Source organism: Prenolepis imparis, unplaced genomic scaffold, assembly GCF_030444845.1.
Source record: "Prenolepis imparis isolate NDT839.2.m4 unplaced genomic scaffold, iyPreImpa1.0 SCAF_1, whole genome shotgun sequence".
Taxonomy (NCBI): Eukaryota; Metazoa; Arthropoda; class Insecta; order Hymenoptera; family Formicidae; genus Prenolepis; species Prenolepis imparis.
This window is the reverse complement of record NW_028141159.1, coordinates 70,067-86,407: the sequence shown is the minus strand read 5'-3', so window position 1 is coordinate 86,407 and position 16,341 is coordinate 70,067. Positions and strand designations below refer to the sequence as shown.

Genomic DNA, 16,341 nt, shown 5'->3' with positions numbered 1-16,341 from the left:
CGCACACGCACACGCACGCGCGCGTAATTTTGATGAAAAAGAATAAAAAGTAAATCGATAGAACAATTATTAATTTTATTTAATTATTAGTAATAAAATCGAGATTATATTTTATTGGATTATTAATTTTGTAAATTATATAAATGTAGAATTTAAAGTATTATTTTAATGCATATAATAGACAAATTTTTATTAGAAAAAAGATTATTATATAACATTTAAAAAGATTATTATATAACAGATTAAAGGAATAGAGAATATAAAAATGTATTTATAAATGATTGCGCATAATAATGCATAACAAAAAAATAGGAAACGTTTCATTATATGTATATTTAATTATATAGTTTTAGTTTTTATAGCGATCTAGCTTTTTATAAAATTAGTGCAAAACAAGTATTGGAAACAATTAAAAGAGAAAAGAGGGGTGAGAGAATAAAAGGGGGGAGAGAGAGGGATGGAGGGAGGAAGGGAAGGGTGATAGATAATATAATTATATATTATATAAACATACGCACATATACACATATACTTTTATACATGTGTGACTAATCTATTTCTAAGAATCTCGATCAAAACTAGTAATAATAAAACATGAAAAACGGGCAAGTCACCATCAACACTTTTATTAACTTATGTAACAAAACAGAAAAAAATCTATGTATTTACCTCTTATTATTTCCGTCACATGAAACGACAATGTAACATGGGATACTTTATATAATTAAACAACCATCGCATCGCCAACGTTCATCTCATATATAAGATAGTGATTCATGATGCAATATCTTTCAGTATACTTGAAAACATTAAAAAGTGTATATATTATATTTAACATATATGTCCTACAACCAATCATACATATCGATTGTAATATAAATTAGTGAAATAAGATTATTTTTGACGCTTCTTTTACGGAAAAGGTAATATTGACTATTATATTTTGTAACGTCAGCTATATTATTGTATAAAAACATTATCGTTTATTATTTTTATTATTTTGATCTTTCGCGCTATTTTGATAAATTTTTACATACCAATATTTAATTTTTTATTTTTATGAGCTTGTTATATATGTATAGATTGCTTCTTTATATTCGATGTTATTATTCAATAGTGTTTTGATTTTACAAATATTAGAAGCATAAAAAATAAGTATTATATATATTAAAGTGTAAGTTTGGATGTGTAACACTTCTGTAAATTTTGTTTTTAATTATAAAATTGTTTATTGTTATATTTTAGACAAAAGTATCAATTCGCGATGTTTCTCGCGGAATTAATCGGGATTTTCATTATTGCTCTGAGTGTTGTGTATATATATTATAAATATGTGCTGTTCAATTATTGGCGTAAGAAGGGTGTTTTTTATATTGAACCCACAGTGCCAGCTGGTAATTTGACAGCTTATGTGACTGGAAAACTGTCAGTAGGCGAGTATCTACAAAAAACTATTAATGCATTGATATATTTGCGCATGAGAATACGTATGTGTACATGTAATTCGTTTTTCTCTTTTTGTTTTTTTTTCTTTTTTTTAGCGCAAGGGGATGTGATGCTCTTTTTATTAATATACACGGAAAGAATTTTCTCTTAGCGAATTTATCCTGAAAATCATGGTAATCGTGTGGGACAATATATGGTATGGAAAGAATTTTATATTAAACTGCATAGTAAAATTAATCAAACATGTTTTATATTTTATTATGATAAGATATTATTATGTTTATTGTGATAAATATTAATCAGAGAAATTTTCATAAAATTCTTTCCATACCATATTCTCCCACATAATTACCATGATTTTCAGGGTAAATTCGCTAAGAGAAAATTCTCTTTGTGTAAAAATCTGATCAAAATTGGAAAAGTCAAATTTGTATTTAAAACAAGAAATTAATTAACAAAAGTATGTGTATAAATACGTGTACACATTATTTTATCTTTTGTACTATTAACTTTCATGATTTATTTTTCATGATTTTTTTTTATAAGTTATTGTACATTATTAAATTATTTTTAAGTATTTTTTATAAACATGATTGGATTCATATCTTTATTAAATACATGATTGAAAATTGATATCTCTATTAAAATAATTAATTTCCAAATAAACTTTATTTATTAATTAATAAAAATTATTTGGAAATTTTCTTTGAAAATTGAATAATGATAAAAATATTTAAAATCTTAACAAAAATAAAGATCAACTAAATTAATAATTAAATCAATAATTAAAGATTATATGTATAATTATGAAACTTTTATTCAGTCTTTTATTGTTTACAAATTTATATTTTGTTCCTGTTTTTACATATGTATATGTATATTATATGCACACAATCACTATTATTTATTCTATATATTATTGTATTTCTACGTAAAAAGTTGCTGAATTAAATGTCAGATTTGTCAATAGGCGAACTCTTCCGTGACGCTTATATGAAATATAAGGATCATCGTGCTTTTGGGATGTATACATTTTTCAAGCCAAATCTTGTGATTGCCGATCTCGATCTTATTCGAGTAGTGTTAGCCAAAGAATTTGGAAGTTTCCATGATCGCGGAATGTTTTGCAACGAGAAGGTTGATCCATTGTCTGGTCATTTGTTTTTATTACCTGGAAAAAAGTGGCGAAATTTGCGTGTCAAATTGACACCCACTTTTACTTCAGGAAAAATAAAGCAGATGTTTATGATTCTGAAGGAATGCGGCGAAGAGTTTGCGAAAAGTTTAGAGAGCAAAGCTCAGATGAAAGATTGCATCGAGATAAAAGACATGTTTGCAAGGTAAAGTTATTTTTTAAAAACAAGCTTTATTTAAAGAAAAAATTTTAAATAACAATGAATATAAATACCATAATTTGGAAAGAAATGCAAATAAAAATTGCAAATGTACAGAAAAAGCATAAGCATTGCAGTTTGTTCTGGAATAAATGTTATTTTCATGTTACAAATTTTTTGACCGATTTAAAATCAATTTTTACTCAACAAAAACTGTCAAGGCATATCTATGGTTTTTTTTTCGACTAATTAATAATTGAAAATAAAAAGAGTTTTTGACAAACAAAATTCCGGAAAAAAAGATATATGTATACATGTATGATTTGTCAGAAAAGTAACGAGATTAAATATATAGCACATATAATGTGGCAACACTGAAAAATCGTAATCACGCGGAATGTAAAGTATAGGGTGGAGTCACGTAACTTGACAAACTTGAATAACTCGATAATAAATAATTTTAGAAAAAAATGTTTCAAACAAAAGTTGTATGGCTTTAAGGGGGACATAATAAGATAGTATGGTAAAAGATTTGACCTTGGATAGTCGTTTGAAGGTCACTTTCAATTTCTTAAATGGAACCCCCTATTTTTTATTGCTTATTCTTGTAGCTTACCTCGAGAGCTTTTCAAAACCCTATAATAAAATGTTCTTCCGTTAAGTATTTTTCGAGTTATGAGGCTTGAAAGATATACAGTATTTTGACATAAAATACAAAATATATCTTACAAATTATTCAGTTTTCGGTAATCTTACCTTAATACTTTTATACACAAAATAATGGGAGGAATCGATTGGTGCAAAAAAAACATTTAGTTGTTTTTAAGAAAAAATATCTAATTTGCAACATGTTTTTTTTTTTTTGATAATTATGCGTTTTTTTTACACCAATTGATTGGTCTCGATTTTCTATGCAAATCTTTACCACTATATCTTATGTTCCCCTTAAAGCCATACAACTATTGTTTGAAACATTTTTTTCTAAAATTATTTATTTTCGAGTTATTCAAGTTTGTCAAATTATGTGATTCACCCTGTATAATCCTTCCTTTCAAAGCGGTTCAAGTTTCAATTCGTTCGGTTGCATTTATGTAATATTATAACATTTTTCGCAAGTGTGTATTAATATTCCTCACCGTTTTTGTTATGGGGCGACAAAATATTAAACAACAAAGATATGTGATAAAGTTTTGGTTAAATTGAAAGAGAGTTACAGATTGTAAAAAATAAAAAAAGAGCATTTAGTGATCATGCTTTATTACGTGCTTAGGTTTTTAAAAAGCTACGCAGCGCGTGGTTCATCTTTTAAAAACATTGTAAATTTGTTCTAAAACGCGGTTTTCCAATAACATTTATTGCCACCGAAAAATCTGAGCATGCCATGTGATAAAACATGATCACCAAATGCTTTTTAACATTTTTTATCGTATTTGTTCAATATTTTGTCACTCCATAACGCGATCATGAAAACAGTGACGAGGTCTAATACTAATATACACGACACTTACGAAAAATGTTATAACGACACACATGATGAACGCAACCGAACGATTCGAAATTTGAACTGCTTTTAAAGGAAGGATCATACCTTACATTCCGCTTGATTACGATTTTTTAGTGTTGCCACATTATGCGTTACATATTAATTTCATTACTTTTCTCTGACAGACCATGTATGTATACATAGATGGTGTACATACACAATCACGTTTTTCATTTTATTTAAAGTATCTTTGATACACATTTAATTAAAAAAATTAATTAAAATTAATTAAAACAATATTGAAAAATCAGATATTCAACGGATATTATTATGTCAACGGCTTTTGGAATCAAGTCTAACTGCATGGAGGAGCCGAATAACGAATTTCGGCATTGGGGAAAGAAAGTCTTTGAAGAGAAACCTTTTTGGAACGCTTTGTTAATGTTCGCACCGCAAATTATGGATTTCTTTTCTATTCCCACTACGGATCGGGGTGTTACCAAATTTTTTACAAAAATGTTTCGAGATAATGTGGAATACAGGCAAATTAATAATATCGCCAGGCACGATTTTATGAATTTGCTCATACAACTCATGGAGAAGGGCTATGTCGAAGCTGACGATGACAAAGATAACGATATATCTTGTAAATGAATATTTTACGTTGATTTAATATTAATTGCTTTTACTTATATTTTTTACAATTTTTAAAACAATATAATTACATATTTTTAAAACAATAATCACATATTTTTAAAACAATAATTACATGATTTTAAAAATGATAAGATGCGCGCGCGCACACACACATTTAATATATGCGGCGATACATGTGTGTAGATTTATTTATAAAGATAGTGATTATGTATATATGTGTATATCATATAAAAAAGCTTTAATTTTTCTTCTAATGTGTTTCTGCACAAGAGTATTATGAGATAATAATATCTTATTTGAACTTAGCAACTATGAATAAACTTACCATGTTGGAAGCGGCTGCTCAAGCTTATGTCTTCTTCTTGGCTGGCTTTGAAACTTCCTCGACAACGGCGACATATTGTTTATACGAATTAGCTCAACACCAAGATATACAGGATAAAATTCGTCAGGAAATTGACGAAATGTTAAAACAGTATGGTGGGTTGACTTATAATGCTGTGAACGAAATGACATATCTTCATAAAGTAGTAAATGGCAAGTATGATATATAAGTGTTATTTTCGTATTTTGCAACACAAATTTTTATATAAAAAAAGTTATTATATATACCTATATATATATATATATGTGTGTGTGTATTTTTTTTGAAAATAAACATATTTGATAATTTATAATTTATATGTACATAAGAGTCTTGACTCTTTGAAACACTTTTGAATTTTGCCTAATGTTTTCAAAACTATATTAGTTATTTTTTACCTTAATTCGTTTACGTTATTAACTTTCCGTTTATAAATTAAGGATTTGAAGTGACTCTAAAGATAAAAATCGCACAGATTGAGTCGGGTGACCTAAAAGCAGGCCAGCCTACAGGTCCTCCACGTTAAACGTAAAAAAATGCATTATCTATCAAAACACTTTTGATCTATGTTCATACCAACTTTTTTTCTTGTTTATGAGTTCCCAATCACCAAATATATACAGAATGTTTGGATAACTGGTTTCATTTTAGAAAATATATTTTTTCAATATAAATTTAAATTTAATAGACTAGAAGAGCCATGTGCAGATGGTAGTATGTTAGTTACAACAAAAATTAATTTTTTGTTGTAACTGAATAGTTGCGTGCACGGGGCACGAATTTTGCTTGGTACGATGCCAAGATTTATTTGAAATTAAATCTCAATTCGAAATTTTTAATTCCTATCTTCTCCTCTGACTTTTCCAAAGAAATGTAGGCAAGACAAATTTTATTATTTTACATATTATAGAGACTATGAGGAAATATCCACCCGTACCTGTTTTAAATCGCGTCTGCACCAAGGAAATAGACCTTCCCACAATAAATATTCACGTATCAGAAGGGACTTTAATTACTATACCGGTATTCGGATTGCATCGGGATTCGTCGATATATCCACATCCAGATAAATTTGATCCTGAACGATTCAACGCAGATAACATAGCAGCTAGACATCCCTACGCTTACTTGCCATTTGGAGAAGGACCGCGAGTTTGTATTGGTAAATAATCTTATTTATATAATTTAAATATCATAAATTATTTTTTTCTTTATTAACCTGGTGTATCATTATTGTTTAAGAATTATTATTAATCTTTCAAATGTACAATTTTTTGTAAATTTTTTATGGTACTTTATTTGAGATAAATTAACAGCGCGATTGGATGTGTTTTATTTGTTTTAATAAGTTATTTTATATTTTAATAGATTAATTTAATATTTATAATTACAAAAAGTTACAATGGTATTAAATGTTTTATTAGATTTATAGAGTAGATATATTCCTTACGTTAAATATTTAAAAGTGTTTTTTTAAATGTGATTTGATTATTATTTTAATAATTTTTATCGAATCATCTCTAATACGACAATTTAGAAGGCCTGTAAGCTATTTCGTCGCCATCAATATCATTATCAATTTTTAGGTACCAGGTTTGGTTACATGCAAACGAAAATTGGGCTAATAAGTCTTCTGTTGAAATACAAGTTTAAACTTCATCCTCGAACTCCGGTTCCGCTTACTTTCGATGAAGCTCCTATTGTACTCACAGTCAAAGGCGGTGTTCATCTTATCATTGAGCCGCGATAAAATAATCGCACTCATATTTATATCATTGAGCTAAAATGAAATCTCTGCTTGATCTATTCAAAAAGTATTGCTGAAAGTGTAAGCCTGTTTTTTTGTATTATAGTTTAGTTTTGTTGTTTATATGTTTTACTATTATATTAAATTGCGGTATTCAATATTTACAGTTGAAATACATGATTAATTAGAAATAATTATAAAATATATTTCTTTAAATATTAAAGAAAAATTTGATTCTTTGTACTGTTAATATATTTAATTAATTATTAAACGCCTGAATAAGCTGCGATAAATTGATTATATTTGAATTATTTTATTCAGTCAGCAATTTTGTATTGTTATTTTTGTGTGTATATTATCCTTTATAATACACTACACATTAGTTACATATTAAACACACACAGACAGGCACGCACGCACGCACGTTGTATACTAAAAGCTGTGCATTTTTGTTAAAAATTTTTCATTAAATTTATCACTTTTGTCCATCTTTGTGTTTGCAATTTTTTAACTTTTGATTAAGACTTTTATCTTTTTAAATAATTAAATTTTAAATTGAATTTTAGTAAGATAATACTAAGCTATTACGAAGGTAATATTAAGTAATACATGTACCTATATACACTACAGTACTACTAATTATAAGTGCTATACTATACTATTAAAGAAACGGCTGGTCTTACAGCTCTGTAGCGTGAATTGACAAAAACTCGCTGCGCTTTATTATGAATATGTATATGTAGATCTTTACATTGTTAATAATAAAATAGTAACATGGTAAAATAGTAAGGTAAAACGTTCGTGTTTGTCTTATTCTTACAAAAAATCTATTGATTTTCGTTGATAAAACGATAAAAGTGATTGGATAAGTTAAAACACTCGTGCAATTAATTTTTTTTAGATAAATTAACGATTAAATCAAACAAAATTATTTATTGGTCAAACTAAACAATTATTTATTGGTCAAACCAAACAATTGATAATATTACTCTTTAATTATATAACTTTATTTGATCTAGAATTCCTAAAATATATCAAAGTTAGAACAACGGCCGTTATTAATGGATATTTATACACACATGTACATGGATATACATATATGTGTGTATATTTGATGAGATTGCATTTGAAAATTTTTTATTCGTTAAAATAAAATAGCATTTATTTGATAAATATTTTCGAGAATTAATACATATATAGTATATTTTATTATCTATTTATACAGCAATTTATTTTACCAAAGAACGTATTAATCCTCAATGTTAATTCTTAATGATATTTACAATCAAACTTCTTTCGGGAAATTTTCATTAAGAAAAAAAATAACGCGATATAGGTACACATATATATTAGAAAATCTATGTGCGCGTAACGATTGAAAAAGATAAGTTATTCCTCGGGACAGGAAGAAAATAATATACAGTTTAGGATGGCAACAATATTTTATTGTGCAGTCTGGTATGTATAAACACACAGTGGTAACGCGCACAATTCGCTGAACCTTACCGATTTGAAAAGGAAAGAGCAGAAAAGATGCAGACACCTTTGCATATATAGCGCCGCGCGCTATGTCGATTCGGGCAATGCCATACTCTATACTTGCGCAAAAGAAAGAATCGCCCGCGAGACGTGGAATGGCCCTTAAAGATGATAACTCTTAAAATCAAATGTGTCTACGGGCAAGGCGTTCGCTGAGAGGCTGAGAGGTTCGTCGGCGGCGTGCAAAGAGACTGGATGATTCGCAGTCGCGGCTGCGGTGTTGGCCGCGTACGCGGCTGCAGCCGCGGCATTACTCTGCGCGGCTTGGGCGGCATTGGCGGCCTTTTGTGCTGCTGTTTGAGTTGTCTCAAAATCTAAGCGTGCCGCCGCGAGTTGCTCAGCTATCGTTTCAGCGCGCGCTTTAGCTTGGCCTACCATCGTCGTTTGCGCGGCCAGCTCGGCCGCAGTTTCGGCTGCCGCTTGTGCAGCATGTTCGGCAGTTGCTTGCGCCGCGTTTAACGCTGTGGTTATCACTTGCACTTGATGCATCGCTTGTTGCGCCGCATTCCTTGCAGCTGTGGCCGCACGCTGGGCTTGTTGAAGTTGTTGCTTCTCACCATCCACCGCGACGTTCGCGTCCCTAGATTGCTGTTCTAAGCCCATCACGATAATCTGTTTGCCGGCCAAGGCTGCAGCGGCCGTCGCCGCGGATTGTGCCGCTGCTTGTGCCAACGTGTTCTTGGCTACATATGCTGCCTGTCCAGCCGCTGCTGGTTGTTGGTTCAACTGTGTATGAGCTTGATCAGCGGCTCCTGTAACCAAGATAGCTACGCATTGTATATCCAATATGGGGCATGCAATGTGTGCGTGCTCGCTTATTTCTTCTTTATTGTATATTACATATATATCGCTACAATGCTGTTATTTACGCGTATTCCAATTGTTTATAACGGTGGCATTATCACGAGACAAAACAAAGAATGTAATTGGTCTGTTTAAACATATATCTAACCTGTAGCTATACTGGCTAATGGACCACCCACGCTATAACCAGGCCGAATAAGGCTTGAACGATGACTATTCGCAGCAATTGCCCTGACGGGCGCCGCTTCGATATGAGAATTTGAGTCAATCAAGCCTAATGCGGGTGCACCGTGATCTACATACTCAAACTCATAACTGTCGACTACTTGTTGATCGTGAATCTGTTTTTTAGCTTTACCGCAATACGTGAGAGTTACGCAAGCCAAGAATATCAACAGGATCTTCATGTTAAAGCGTTGAATTTTTGTTGTAGCTAATGAATATCTGTAAAAAAAATAAAACTAGTAGAAAATTGAAACACCATTAAAATCGATTAATTAATTATTAGGAAAAATGTAAAGCACACAACATAAACTATTCAATTATGTAATTTAAAAATTTTTTGCATTTACTCAAAGTTCTATATAAGTAAACTAGGGGAAAAGCCTGTCTATACGCCAGGCGTTAAGGTGGCTACTGAAGGTGGTTACTGAATATTTTTTCATGGGATATTAAGGAGCCCCTAGCTGCGCCCCTGAGTTTTCTGATTTTCCCCTTTGGTTTTTTTTCATTGCTTTTACTCTAGCCCCTGGCAGAACACCAAATTTCATCTTCCTACGTAGATCATGTAAAGTTTTCCGTGTAAACCCCTACGGCAGAATTATAGGGGCCCCTGGGGCTCTGCATCCCTGAATACAAATTTTGGGTTTTTCGATTTTTCTCTTTTGTTTTACGTTAGCCCCTGTCGGTATACCAAATTTTTTGCCTCCTAGGCCAGATTGAAGTTTTCCCATGTTAACCCTATGGCGCGCATTAAGGGGCCCCCCTGGCTGCGCCCCTGGACCGAAATTAAAAATTTCAGGAATTCCATTACATGGGGGTGGACCCCTATCACCATGCGAAATTTGGTGTTTCTAGCATGTCGGGAAGTACCCGATCAATTCAAGACAGAATAAGGATTTTATATACGTATATACAGGGTGGCCCCGAACGTTTCAGCCAGACTTTGAGATCTTATAGGAAATTTAATTCTGAACAAAAACTTTCCTATAAACATGGGTCGAAAAATGCTTCCTTAAGAAGTCATCGCTCAAAAACCTCTGATAAAGGAAGAGCAAAAGGTGAAAAGAAAATGAAATGAAAAGAAAATGAAACTTAAAAGGAAGAGCAAAAGGTGAAAAGAAAATGAAACTTAATAAATTTCTTGAAAAAAACGATAAAAATAGAAAATAAAAATCTTTTTCTTTTATGAAAATAAAATAAATTTTTTTAAACTAAAATAGCACGTAATAGTAGAAAATGAATAAAGACGTGAAAAAACTAACTGTTCTCAAAATGTCCCCCCCTAGCTCCAATACACTTTCGGCATCGAGTAATGACCGATCTAGTCGCTTTACGGATTTCCTCCTCATTCAACCTCAATCGATCAAAAGTCGTATTTATTTGTTGGATCAGATGTTCACGAGACTCGATTGGCGTTGAGTAAACTTCATTTTTCACTCTTCCCCACAAGTAAAAATCTAAATGGAAAAATGTGTAAAATAATCACGATTTCAGAGGTTTTTGAGCGATAACTTCGTAAGAAAGCATTTTTCGACCCATGTTTATAGGAAATTTTTTGTTCAGAATTAAATTTCCTATAAGATCTCAAAGTCTGGCTGGAACGTTCGGGGCCACCCTGTATACATGTATAGATAAATTATGTAAAACATTTAATATATAGAAAACTTTATACAGCAAGTGATTCTAATATTGTGTTTCAGTATAAATCTTTGTATTACAACTATAAAAGAAAAGTAAGAGAAATACTCGAGTTTAATTGATATTTTAAATGCTACACGCGGCGGATGTAGGATTCACAATCAGACTCTTTCTTTTTTGAGATCGACGATCATCTCTATTATTTTCTCTCATTGGCTATGTAGGGGTGAATTCATTAATTGATTATGATATATAATTAAGATTCAGTCATTTTTTCGATATGTAAAAGAAAGAAAAAAATAAAGCATTCTTTAAGCTAATACGATACAAATGAAACCGATGGATTCAATTTTAGAATTAATTGAATGTTTACGACTACATCAATGCAAATGTGAATAAATTTTGGATGAGATTTGTGTAAATATTGAATTATATATATATATATTCTTATTATATTTTTGTTTAATAAGTATAAATTATTTTTTCAAGTATATTATTATAATTCTTAAATTCTTTTTCTTTTCTAGAAAAGAGGATAAAATTACTACATCGCGTATCGAAAAATGCTTGAAATCTCCAAAGTGCAGCGACGCGTTTTAAGTTTCATTATTTATGTTGATCCAACTTCGTAATTGCTTTTTCTCTGCCTATAGCTTGTCTTTATCACGAACATTTCTTTCGAACTTTGTCAACGATATGCATGATTGCACGATAAGCCTGATGATTGGTACGGTTGGCTACAAATCAATTCAGGCGTGAAAAAAGAAAACTATTGTCGCAGCGATGATACGAGATATCGTGTTGCATAATAATCCCGCTGCAACGCTACCGAATCGATTGAACGATCGGAGAAAGTAACGCTTAAAAACTGCGTGAGAAAACTAGGAAAGTGATCGATATATCGTGTGCCAATCGATATACGGTGATCAAACTGATATGAAATGACCATTGTCAAGACTAAATATTTTGACTATTTACTAAAATTATTTATTATATGGGTGTATTATTTATACATGCGCGTTATATGCACGCACCATTAATCTTTTTACTTTACATATCATTTAATAAACAAAATTAAAAGGAAATGCATAAAAGTATAGCTATATACTTAAATGCACATAAATATATTTTCTTAAATAAATATATGTTACATTTTTGATACGTCATTTTTAGAATTATATAATTTTTTTAAAGCAATTATTCAGAATAAACGTTATATTATCTTTTTATGTTTCGAAAAAATTAATTGTAAATTATAATAATATAATATTTTTTACTTTGATGAATAAAATCATAAAGAATCATATAGAATTACTCATTGCTGGGCCTCTTATTATTCAAACTGTCAAAATAATATGATAAATTGATATTTTGTCATATAAAAGAGTGTATACATTGTGTTCAAGATTAAATGATTTAAATTAACATGTAAGTATATTTGCGTTTAGCAAGAATTAAAATTCAGACTAGCTTAACTTGTTTGTATACACGTGCTTGTGTGACGCACGCACTACCTTTCCAAGTGTCACAATCAGTTAAAATCTAAAATCTGGTTTTGTTCCGCTCTGAAAAACGCTCGTGTACGTCATCCGTGCTATGAGATTTTTTATGTTATACAAGATACGAGCTAAAAGAAACGAGTGTGCAACATTATATGGATAACTATAGAAACATGATTGATGTTGCTTGCAAATATAATTAGAATCTAAAAAAAAATTACCTTAGTCACACACATGTGCAAATACGGAGAGAGAGAGAGAGAGAGAGAGAGAGAGAGAGAGAGAGAGAGAGAGAGAGAGAGAGAGAGAGAGAGAGAGAGAGAGAGAATATTTTATACAGGGTGACCGGTAATAGTCACGCCAACCGTTGTGTGCAGATTCCTGGGATCATTTGGAGACGATTTTTCCTCAGCAAAAATGTCGAGACACCAATAATTTTCGAGTTATAAGCGATTGAAAATAAAGGGTTTTTCGCAAACTAAGCCTTGTGGAAATAAAATAATAATAAATTCACATTCTTCAGTTAATTTTAGGTAGAGTTTACTTTAATAGAATTTTAATTTAAGGCTTAGTTACAAAGATACAAGATGGCAAAAATTGAAAACATGCAAAAAATTATGACCTTCCTCGACATTTTCGCTGAGGAAAAATCGTCTCCAAATCCCAGGAATCTGCACACGACGGTTGGCGTGACTATTACCGGACACCCTGTATAAACAATACATGTATGTATACACCTTTTTTATTTTTATACAGGTATATAAAACTAATATGCATTTTCTATTTTCTTTATTTTTTCAATTATTAATTAAAAATAATTATATATATATAACAAAATGATTAATAAATTTATAATAAAATAATTTTTCTCAATATTGTCAATATTCATTTTTGCCTTTGTACTAACAATAAGGCATCTTTGACAGATTCTAATTATATGTACATACATACTCGTATATCTTTGTGTTGTGGTGATATCTCGATTACGAGATTATATGATTTTACAAATTAAATTAAAAAACGCATTGGTTTTTTTATATTTTCGAACGAGTAAAACTTAATGTATTACATAATTTTAATTCTTTTACGCAGACAAATTAATCATTGATTATATTTTATATTCATTTACGTTGTCTAGTTTAATTATTAACAAAAATGTAGAATTTATTTATGTGTAATTTATATGACATTTTTCATATAATTAATATAAAATTACATTACACAATATAAAATATTAAAATTAAAATTATTCAAATTATAATGTAATTTATGTAAGATCATTATTTTGACTACCTTAACCGCGGGGGTTTTCTTTTTTTTTTTTTTTTTCGATTTTACTAAATATCTGAAAAAATTGTATAACTTTCAAAGTTTCAAAGCATCAAATTTTACACACGCACACACACATTAAAATATTTGTTCACATCATACAGCTATTATCTTATTTATAATAATGTTTGCATGGCGTCACCGATTGTTTTTCTTTCAATTAGCTACAATTTTTTTTTCATTTTTCTTATCATCGACTTACTTTGTTTAAATTTTAAATTATTTGTATTAAATATTTCTCACAGTAAAGCTTCTGTTATTTTGGAATCATTTTTAGTGTTTTCCCGCAGAAGCTAAGTATTTTTAAAAACTAGTGTAGTAGCGAAAAATTTCTGTACTTACTGAACACATACACATACACATATACAGAAAGACAGAGTCAATTGCTTAAAGAATAAGCAGTCTTTGTGCGAAGAAAGCTGAGAACTGATACTAGTTACTCGTTCATCAGACCTCTTATATTCTTGTCTGGTTCAGTTAATCTAGGGAAGGGATTGCAAGGCCTTTAAAATAAGTTTTGCCAATATTATTTTCTGTCTATTATGTTTTCTTCTTTCTCCTTTCCTTTTTCTCTCTTTGTCTCTTTGTCGCTCACTCTCTCTCTCTCTCTCTCTCTCTCTCTCTCTCTCTCTCTCTCTCTCTCTCTCTCTCTCTCTCTCTCTCTCTCTCTCTTCCCCCTCTTTCTCTATCTCAGCGCTCTTTCCATTGAATCAGGAGAAATAAATCTTCTCTCGAGTAACTTTTTTCATATTATCCCAATTACCTATTATGACAAATATTATCAACAATAAAATCAATAAAAAGCTTTAAATAACATAATATAAATTACAAAAAATTAATATAAGAATTAAACATCCAAGATAATAAATGTAAAAAATAAACTTGTGAATATAGTCAGGTTTATTTAAATTTATTTAAATGTTTCGGTTCCCCACTTCGGGCCATCTTTAGTAACTGTGATACAAAATAATTTCAAGAGACACGCGGTAGTGTCTCGTGTCAAGTACCGCGCAACCAAAGTAACGCGCAAGATAAATATATACATGATAAAATATATGCAAATATATATATATATATATATATATATATATTTATGTATATATAAAATGGATGAAAGATATAGTAAAAAAAAAAAACATACATTTCATAAAAAGAAAAGATTTCGTGCATTTGAATATGCATTATTTCCTAATAAGAATCATCATGAACGTCAAGGGAAATTTTTCGCGCTTGCAATAATCATTAAAAAGTTATGCATATAAACACTCTTTTTTTAAAAATCTTTTCTTTTTAGGAAATTAACATATCTATTTGTTATTATTTTTAAATTTAGAAATATTTTATTGCATATTACCTATCTAGATAAAAATAAAACCATACAAGATTAAAAAGTAAGTTTTAATTTAATATAATTAATATTATTAGTGAGAAGTTTTTTTACAATGTATTACATGATGCATCAATATTCTAAACAAAATTAACATAAAGTAAGAAAAAATAATTGTATTATTATTAATTGTGGTATATAAATTACATGTACATGGTGAGTGTCCGGAAAGTAATGAGAATGAGATTGTTACGTCCTAGGGCTTTTGCGTGGGAAGCGCGGTGGGGTAAAGTCATTATTATTATTATTATTATTAAAGTTTAGGGTAAGGTGCCAGATATACAGTAGGATCTTTTTTAGCCACGTGTTTAGTCTTTCTCAGTATCGAGATGTTCGCGTTATTGTGATAAAGTATCTCTGTTATTAAAGTATTTCGCAGGAAAAATGCAATATACTTTTTTATATTTTTCTACAACATTATTTGTAGTTTATTTACGTTTTTTTCATTTGCATCTCTATTTCTTTATTATATATAGAAATAGAGATGCAAATGAAAGAAACGTAATGTTGTAGGAAGATATAAAAAAGTATCTGTGAAATATAGTATCAGAGAGAGAGAGAGAGAGTATGCATATCAAGATATCGCAGATGTTATTAGGATTGCATAATAAATCTGCATAACAAGCTAGTTGGATAATAGAAATAGTATTTGGAATTATTTTGTATAAGGTTATAGTTGATGAAGTAGAGTGGAACGCTGATGCATGCATCACGCAGCATATGATTGCACTATGTGATTCTTTAATAATAAAATTAATAAAATTATTTATAAAAAAGAAAGAGACAATTCCACAAGAAAAATGTCTATTATAATCAGTCAAAATATTATTAATTACATTTATTATTTTTGTATATCTAACTTTCTATATCTTTTCAAATTTTAAATTATGTA

At 29.9% G+C, this 16,341-nt stretch overlaps 2 protein-coding genes across 2 annotated transcripts; one reads left to right on the top strand and one right to left on the bottom strand.

The window, feature by feature from the left end:
- Nucleotides 1-785: 785 nt before the first annotated feature.
- LOC145939957 (putative cytochrome P450 6a14) lies at nucleotides 786-7,817 on the top strand. The gene is made up of 7 exons (XM_083044637.1): nucleotides 786-923; nucleotides 1,246-1,433; nucleotides 2,417-2,786; nucleotides 4,575-4,909; nucleotides 5,227-5,457; nucleotides 6,195-6,446; nucleotides 6,871-7,817. Exons 2-7 carry the CDS (start codon nucleotides 1,265-1,267, stop codon nucleotides 7,032-7,034), a joined length of 1,521 nt encoding a protein of 506 aa, XP_082900763.1. The 5' UTR covers nucleotides 786-923; nucleotides 1,246-1,264; the 3' UTR covers nucleotides 7,035-7,817.
- A 637-nt stretch (nucleotides 7,818-8,454) lies between these two features.
- On the bottom strand, nucleotides 8,455-14,476 carry LOC145939945 (uncharacterized). The gene is made up of 3 exons (XM_083044611.1): nucleotides 14,405-14,476; nucleotides 9,523-9,818; nucleotides 8,455-9,322 (listed from the first exon to the last, which is right to left on the bottom strand). The coding sequence occupies exons 2-3, from the start codon at nucleotides 9,779-9,781 to the stop codon at nucleotides 8,673-8,675; spliced, it is 909 nt and encodes a 302-aa protein (XP_082900737.1). The 5' UTR covers nucleotides 9,782-9,818; nucleotides 14,405-14,476; the 3' UTR covers nucleotides 8,455-8,672.
- Between the last annotated feature and the right edge of the window lie 1,865 nt (nucleotides 14,477-16,341).